The sequence below is a fragment of the Medicago truncatula genome, unplaced genomic scaffold, assembly GCF_003473485.1.
Source record: "Medicago truncatula cultivar Jemalong A17 unplaced genomic scaffold, MtrunA17r5.0-ANR MtrunA17Chr0c04, whole genome shotgun sequence".
Taxonomy (NCBI): domain Eukaryota; kingdom Viridiplantae; phylum Streptophyta; class Magnoliopsida; order Fabales; family Fabaceae; genus Medicago; species Medicago truncatula.
This window is the reverse complement of record NW_024340365.1, coordinates 134,366-142,917: the sequence shown is the minus strand read 5'-3', so window position 1 is coordinate 142,917 and position 8,552 is coordinate 134,366. Positions and strand designations below refer to the sequence as shown.

General features: G+C 39.6%; 1 protein-coding gene across 2 annotated transcripts; it reads right to left on the bottom strand.

The window, feature by feature from the left end:
- Positions 1 to 974: 974 nt before the first annotated feature.
- Positions 975 to 7,964, bottom strand: LOC120577856 (probable carbohydrate esterase At4g34215). 2 transcript variants are annotated; one of them, XM_039829742.1, is made up of 3 exons: positions 7,349 to 7,964; positions 7,034 to 7,196; positions 975 to 1,219 (listed from the first exon to the last, which is right to left on the bottom strand). In XM_039829742.1, the coding sequence occupies exons 1-2, from the start codon at positions 7,838 to 7,840 to the stop codon at positions 7,053 to 7,055; spliced, it is 636 nt and encodes a 211-aa protein (XP_039685676.1). In that variant the 5' UTR covers positions 7,841 to 7,964; the 3' UTR covers positions 975 to 1,219; positions 7,034 to 7,052. The 2 variants fall into 2 exon arrangements, with proteins under 2 accessions (XP_039685676.1, XP_039685675.1); XM_039829741.1 differs by lacking the exon at positions 975 to 1,219 and having other exon boundaries at positions 6,994 to 7,196.
- Positions 7,965 to 8,552: the final 588 nt, after the last annotated feature.

The window sequence follows — 8,552 nt, the reverse complement described above, 5'->3', positions numbered from 1 at the left end:
TCATTCAGTCGTTGCTTTCCCTTACCAGCAGGAGCACTATACGGCTTAGGACGACTCTGTTGTCCCTTGCCCCTCCGTTCACTCATCACCTTGTAATGAGCCTTTGAATCTTCCTCATAGATTCTGCAGCTACTTATCAACTCAGAAAGAGTTCTGATCTTCTGATAGCCAATGGCCCTCTTGATGTCAGCTCTCAACCCATTCTCGAACTTAATACATTTGGAGAATTCAGCCGTCTCCGCAGTATAGTGAGGATAAAACTTGGCCAGCTCCGTGAACTTAGCAGCATATTCCGTGACAGACATGTCACCTTGCTTCAACTCTAGGAACTCAATTTCCTTCTTGCCACGGACATCTTCCGGAAAATACCTATTCAGGAATTCCCTCCTGAACACAGCCCAGGTCACCACCGCACCGTCTTGTTCAAGTACAGGTAATAGACTTACCCACCAGTCGTCAGCCTCCTCAGCTAGCATGTGCGTCCCAAACCGCACCTTTTGAATTTCCGAGCATTGCATGACCCTGAAGATCCTCTCCACTTCTTTCAGCCAAGTCTGAGCACCATCTGGGTCATACCTCCCCTTAAATGCCGGTGGATGATTCCTCAAGAAGGTCTCCAGCATTCTCACCTCTCCGTTACCAGCAGCGGGTTGTTGTCCTACAGCTTGAGCAACAACCTCAAGTGCAGCAGCGATAGCAGCATCATTACGACCAGCCATTTCTAAATTCTACATAAGAAATAACAATTCAGAACAAAACAAAACAACATTAGAGTTTGACACTCTAACCTAGGTGGCTCAATACGACTCTACTACACGGTCGGACGGACCAACCTGCTCTGATACCAATTGTAGCACCCCACTCCCAAATATACTTTATTTAAATAAAATAAACATACATCAGAGTCATAAAAATCCACATGGGCATGTCACACTTGCTAATTCAAATTTCTGAAATAGAATATAAAAATCTATTATAAAATATCCAAGAAAAACCGTCGTTTGATATGCAGCGGAATATTATCATAGAAACGTCAACAACTATTTAAAACTCCAAACAATATCTAGGCATATAAGCCTCAACCAGAATAATTCATCAAACGTAGGGCTACAACATCATTAACCAAAATTTGATACATAGAATGAAATAAAACAATAAAATCCCATCCCACGTATCAGAGCCCTAGACACTTGAGCCACCACCTACTACTCAGGATCACCTGCAAGTTACCCATAGGAAGGGCAACATTTTCAAGCAGAAGGGGTGAGATTCTCAATCAATAAAAATAATATATAAAAGCATCAACTGAAAATCTAACACCTTGCAATATCAAAGATTAATCAATAAGCATAGTTATTTTATAATCAACAACAGTCATGCGTAATAGAATCCAGCCAACAAAATACAACTCATGTTATGACACGACATCCCCATCTAATACTCCTCAATAAATGCAAATATGCATGTGGTACCATAATTCAGGGCCGTGACCCACACCGCTGTCGAATGGTTAAAGCATTCTCAGCAGGACCTAAGTCCTCACCGCTCCACACCGCTTTGAACAACTAGTGTTCCACCGCTTTGAACGACGAGGCGTTCCAGAGCCGAAGCTCTCCCACTTGATGATTATGCAACTACCCAACCAGTGTATACCTACATACAACTCTACTATTACATATGTATTCATATGACTCACTACTCCTCTTAATGTGACAGGTTCACTTACCTAGTTCACCCTTTTCAATATCTTTAAATATTCACAGAAATCAACCAAATCATTCATCATTATGTTAAAGTAGGATTAGTTACCCTAACAAAGTTATACAAGCTAAGAAAACACACAAGAAGCGCTAAAAGGGGTCACCTAACTCACGAACAAGGTTCAGAAAAAGGCTGACTAAGGTTCACTTTGCTTAAGCGACGGCTAGTTCGCTTAAGCGACCAACTTACAGTAGGTTCTGGGCTCAGTTCGCTTACGGGTCGCTCACGGTTCGCTTGAGCGAAATTTGGACAGAAGCAAAATGGTTTTTCGCTCACAGGGTCGCTCACCATTCGCTTAAGCGAATTCTTGGCAGAACCAAACTTAATTTTCGCTTACCAGTTCGCTCACGGTTCGGTTAAGCGAACGGGTAAAATCGCATTCTGGGCAGCTTACTTGAATGCTCGCTTAAGCGACGGATGCTTCGCTTAAGCGACCATTCATCTGGGCAGTGCAAAACCTACGGTTTCAGACTCCTTCTCACTCCAAAAACCCCATTTTAATCCCCTGATCACCCAAAATGTTTTCCAACAGATGTTTACAGGTCCTATATACAACTAGGCATTATAAAGAAACACAATTCAACCCTCAACAGCAACAATTACAGAATCATTCTATCATCATCCACATATTCATCAATTCATACAATTCATCAAAATTTCAATCAATTAATGGATTGTAGCAACAACATGGATTAAGCTTTCATTCTTAACATTAAATTCCGAGAAAACTAACATCATCTTTACTCATTCCATCAGAATCATCATCAAACCCTAATTTTCATATTATTTTTCAAAAACTATTCAATTAGGTCGATTTCAGGAATTATAGATTATGATTACTGAGAGATAGTCTCACCCTTACCTTAGAATTTGTAGGAAGAATTAACACAGCACATCAGCTCCTAAGTTTTCCCTTGTTCTTGGTTTCTCTTGCTTTCTCTGGTTTTTCTCCCAACACACAATGTTTTCACGTACTATTGTTTTTCCTAATCTTTCTTTCCTTATTCCTTCAAAGTGTAACTTCCCTTTTTCATTAAACCCCTCCTAATTACCATTAATTTCCAATTAATCCCTAACCTCCTAAAATAATTAATTTTCTCTTATTACTCTATTTATATAAATAAATTCCACACACCACATAAATGTCACATATGTTATAAAATACATAAAAGACTCTAAATAATTCCAAAAATAATAAAATAACGACTAGGGCGTTACATGAGTGGCCTTGCCTTCACTGTGTCGTCTAGGTCGCTCTGATACGTACGGGATGGGGTTTAATGTTATTCATGCTTCATTCTCTTACGTGATTAATATGTTATTTTTATCATGTTATGGATTACGATATGAACTGTTTTGATGGGGCCTACGTGCCAAACTGATTTATGATTTCCGAACTAATATTTCCGCTGCTACGTTAAGATATTTGTGAAGGTTAAATTATTATTTAACTGTTTTGGATTACGTTTCTATGTGATATCCCGTTTATGGTTTTTACTCTGATAATTGTTTAAGAAATTTGTATATTGGGAAAACGGGGTGTTACATCCGACCATACAAGGCTTCGAACGGTGCCATACCAATACTTGAGTGATAGTTGTTGTTATAAGTAAACTCAATCAAAGGCAAGTGACTATCCCAAGGTCCACCTTGTTCAAGCACACACACCCTCAACAAATCTTCCAATGATTGAATTGTCCTCTCCGACTGACCATCTGTTTGAGGATGATAAGCCGAACTCAACCTCAACTTCGAACCCAGGGCGTCCTGTAATCTCTTCCAGAACCTAGAAGTGAACCTCGGATCTCTATCCGACGCAATACTCGACGGAACACCATGGAGCATCACCACACTGTGAATGTAAATCTCTGCCAACTGCGCTACCGGATAACGTATATTAATAGGAATGAAGTGTGCCGACTTTGTCAACCGGTCGACAACAACCCAAATAGCGTCATGCCCTCTCGGAGTGTTCGGTAAACTCGTCACAAAATCCATAGAGATACTATCCCACTTCCACTCCGGTACATCTAACGGTGTCAACAACCCTGCAGGCTTCTGATGCTCAACCTTGGACTTCTGACAAATCAAACAGGCATAAACAAACTAAGCAACATCTCTTTTCAAACCGGACCACCAAAACAGTTTCTTCAAATCATGGTACATTTTTGTAGCCCCCGGGTGAATACTCAACCTACTCTTGTGACTCTCCTCAAGAATCAACTTCTTCAAATCATCATTGTCAGGAACACAAACTCTACCTCTGAACCTCAGCACACCCTGATCATCAACTTTAAAATCATTATCCTCGATGTCATTACTTGAAGTCATCAGATCAACCAACTTCAAATCCACTTTCTGAGCTTCTCGGATACTGTTTAAGAAATTACTTTTAAGCTTCAGCGTTCCCAACTGTATACTCTGAGACGACAATTCACAGACAAGACTCATGTCTCTGAACTGTTCTAACAATTCAAATTCCTTGACCATCAAAGCAGACATGTGTAAAGTTTTCCTGCTCAAAGCATCAGCAACTACATTGGCTTTACCAGGATGGTAATTCAAGCCAAAATCGTAATCCTTCAGTAACTCTAACCACCTCCTCTGCCTCATGTTCAGTTCCTTCTGGTCAAATAAATACTTCAAACTTTTGTGATCACTGAACACCTCAAATCTGGAACCGTACAAATAATGCCTCCAAATTTTTAAAACAAAAACCACCGCAGACAATTCCAGATCATGTGTAGGATAATTCTTCTCATGAACACGCAACTCATTGAAACTACTCTCACACTAAGCATCCCAAACAAAAGACTTACCCTTACAGGTCAACTGAGTCAACGGAAGAGCCAATTTCGAAAACCCTTCTATGAACCTGTGGTAATAACCAGCCAAACCCAGAAAACTTCTGATCTCTGTTACCGACTTCGGAGTCTCCCATTGTGACACTGCATCAACCTTTGAGGGATCCATTGCAATACCACTACCAGAAATAATGTGACCTAGAAAGCTTACTTCACTTAACCAGAACTCACATTTTGACAACTTTGCATACAACCTCTTCTCCTTCAAAACTTGCAATACTATTCTCAGATGCTCTGCATGCTCCTCTTCATTCTTGGAATAAATTAAGATATCATCAATGAACACCACAACAAACTTATCCAGGGAAGTATGGAAAATTCGGTTCATGTACTCCATAAACACACCAGGCGCATTAGTAACTCCGAAAGGCATCACTTTGTACTCGTAATGACCATAACGTGTCCTAAAGGCCGTCTTCTGCATATCCTCATCCTTCACCTTTATCTGATGATAACCAGACCTCAAATCAATCTTACTAAATATCTTAGCTCCAACCAACTGATCCATCAAGTCGTCAATTCTGGGAAGCGGATACTTGTTCTTTATCGTAACTTTGTTCAACTGACGGTAATCAATACACAGTCTCATACTACCATCCTTCTTCTTGACCAACAACACCGGTGCTCCCCAAGGTGAAACACTGGGTCTTACAAACTTCTTATCTAACAGATCCTCCAACTGTTTCTTCAACTCAGCTAACTCAGAAGCTGACATACGGTATGGTGCCATCGACACCGGCTTAGTTCCAGGAACAAGGTCAATTGAAAATTCAACCTCCCTCTCCGGTGGCACATCAGGAATCTCATCAGGAAATACTTCTGGAAATTCATTCACTACAGGTAACCCATCGATCACAGCTTGATTTTCTAACGACAGTTGTGCCATTAGAGAATACATCAGGATTCCATCACGTTCAAACTGTTTCATCTGTTTTGTAGACAGAAGCTCAACCTCACCTTCTTTTTCAGCAGAAGAAAAATGCACCGTCTTACTATAGTAGTTGATATGAACTCGATTATACTCTAACCAATTCATACCAAAAATCACATTCATACCCGTCAACGGCCGACAAACTAAATCAATCACAAAATCTCTACCAAACATAGATATGGGACACCGCATACAAACAAAAGAAGTGGTTACTGAACCCTTAGCTGATATGACCCTCTCCATTGCAATTGTAGCAGACAATATCCCCACGCTTGCATTCGGCTAGGCCGTGACCCTTTTGACCACACTTGAAGCATTTTCTATCATCTTTACCACAAACATTACTCTTGTGGCCTTTCTCACCACACTTATAACAAACGATCTCAGTAGGAGCATCTCTCCTCTAGGGGCCTCCTGTCATCACCCATCTTCTGCTTTCCCTTGTCAGCAGGAGCACTGTACGACTTAGGACGATTCTGCTGTCCCTTACCCCTCCTCTCACTCATTATCTTGTAATGAGCTTTGGTGTCTTCTTCATAGATTCTACACCTGTTAACCAACTCAGAAAAGACTCTGATCTGTTGATATCCAATGGCTCTTTTGATGTCAGCCCTCAAACCATTTTCAAACTTGATACACTTGGAGAACTCAGCTGTCTCCGCACTGTAAAGAGGGTAGAATGTGGCAAGTTCCATAAACTTAGCAGCATACTCTATGACAGACATGTCACCCTGCTTCAACTCCTGAAACTCAATCTCTTTCTTTCCTCTGACATCTTCCGGGAAGTACCTACCCAGGAACTCTTTCCTGAACATATCCCAGGTCACTACCACACCATCCTGCTCCAGAACAGGTAACAAACTAATCCACCAATCATCGGCCTCTTCAGCTAGCATATGCGTCCCAAACCGCACCTTTTGAACCTCAGAACACTGCATGACCCTGAATATCCTTTCAATCTCCTTCAGCCATTTCTGAGCACCGTCAGGATCATACCTACCCTTGAATGTTGGTGGATGATTCCTCAAGAAAGTTTCCAGCATCTTGGTTCCATCATTACCAGTCTCAACCTTAGGTTGCTGTTGAACAGCTTGAGCTACAGCCTCAAGCGCAGCAACAAGGGCAGCATCTCTACTTCCAGTCATCACGAAATTCTACTCGAGAAACAACAACTCAGAACAACAACAAAAAGCAACATTAAAGTTGACACTCTATCCTAGGTGGCTCAACACGACTCTACTACTTGGCCGGACGGACCAACCTGCTCTGATACCAAATTGTAACACCCCGTTACCCAAAAGTAAATAAATAACAATAATCATCAGAGTATTTCACTAAACGGGTATGCTACATTGCCATTTCAAAAATCCTTAAATAGAAAATAAAACTATTTAATCAACACAACTTACTAAATATGAAAACATAGCAGCGGAATAGTTTCCAATCCAACAACAGTTTACGGCATTAAAGGCCTTACCATAAGTCAACAACATTGTTCATGAGACAATAAACGGCTCCACATCATAATTCCAAAATTTGATACATGGAAGGAAAACAACAATAAAATAAATAATAGTTCCCATCCCACGTATCAGAGCCCTGGACACGACATTGAGCCACCACCAACTACTCAGGATCACCTGCAAGTTACCCATAGGAAGGACAACATTTTCAAACAGAATGGGTGAGATTCACAACAAAAAATATAGATACTAAAATCTTCAATTGAATCTAACACCCTAATCAACAAACACATCAGAGCTTGGTATGATTCTGCATCAGTTAGACTTACCGTATCAGTCTCCCCTTGAAACCAAAGAAGTGCTCTAATATTACCATCATCACGCAACGATGCTTTAACCCTCTTCATCATGTGGTTATAAAGCACTTTACCCCTTTCCCATTCACTTATATTGGTGCCACCAATTGCACATGGGACCAACCCCACCAAACCAAGTCCCGAGTTTTTTTCCAGCACATGTTTCGCAAATGCCATACCTGGTCCAACCCCATTTGTCTTTAGCGTATCTATGTCTTCATGAAGAGGTTCATGTGCTTCAACCCATTTAAGATTTGCATTGAGCTTCATAATTGATGGATTTGGTTGACATTGAAGTGGAACAACACCGTCCCAGGTTGTGACACCGGTTGTCGTGTCGTTTACTACTCCTCCTCTTCCAGCCATGTTGCTTTGTCCTGCTAATATAAATATGTTTTTTTGGGCTTCTAGCTTCATTGGCCATGTTTGAATGATCAGAAAAACTAACAAGAAAAATGAAGACATTTACAATTTTTGGGTTTGGCTTTGAGATGGAGATAGATTGACCTCTTTTTCAACACTACGTTATTTTATACGCCATATCTTAAACACAAGAGAATAAATTATATGAAATGCTACCCTGTCATTGTGTATAATTTAATTAATATTTGCCTTTATATATTTTTTTTTAATATTTACCAATTGCTTTTCATACACACTGTTCCAGAAGGAGAGAATTGAAATTAATCAAATAACACGTGAAAAAGAAAGTCTTGGTCTACTCTTTTTCAAAATAGAATAATATTGTTGGCCTATACTTTAATATGTACTTTTTTGCAAAAGAGTTAGGGGATTGGTCCAAATAAGACATCGATGCTTGAATTAAACGTTTGTGTATATAAAAAATCTTTAACGAAGGATGACTCAAATATAATAATTAGCACTAAGGTAAACTTCATCGTTCGTTCGTTTCACGTAATCGAGTCAAATAAGTAATCTATTTTATTGGAGGCTGTTTACTTGAGACTAAAGACAAGTAATCGAGTCAACAAAAAACTTGTAATTTCAATTAAAAAAAAAATATAAAATACCTCTTTTGATCTTTTAAGTTTGACAAAAATACGTGATACTTCTTTAAGTTTTAAACAAGCCCTTATTATCCTTTTAAAAACCTATTTGAAACTTAAAAAACTTCAAATATGTGTATTAAATTAACAACTTAAAAGACATATTTAAA

Bases quoted from the DNA above. Each gene is read 5' to 3' on its own strand.
- LOC120577856 (XM_039829742.1), bottom strand. From the start codon at position 7,840: ATGTCTTCATTTTTCTTGTTAGTTTTTCTGATCATTCAAACATGGCCA. The intron at 7,197-7,348 runs GTAAGTCTAACT...GGTAACTTGCAG, and splicing joins TTCAAGGGGAGACTGATACG to GTGATCCTGAGTAGTTGGTG.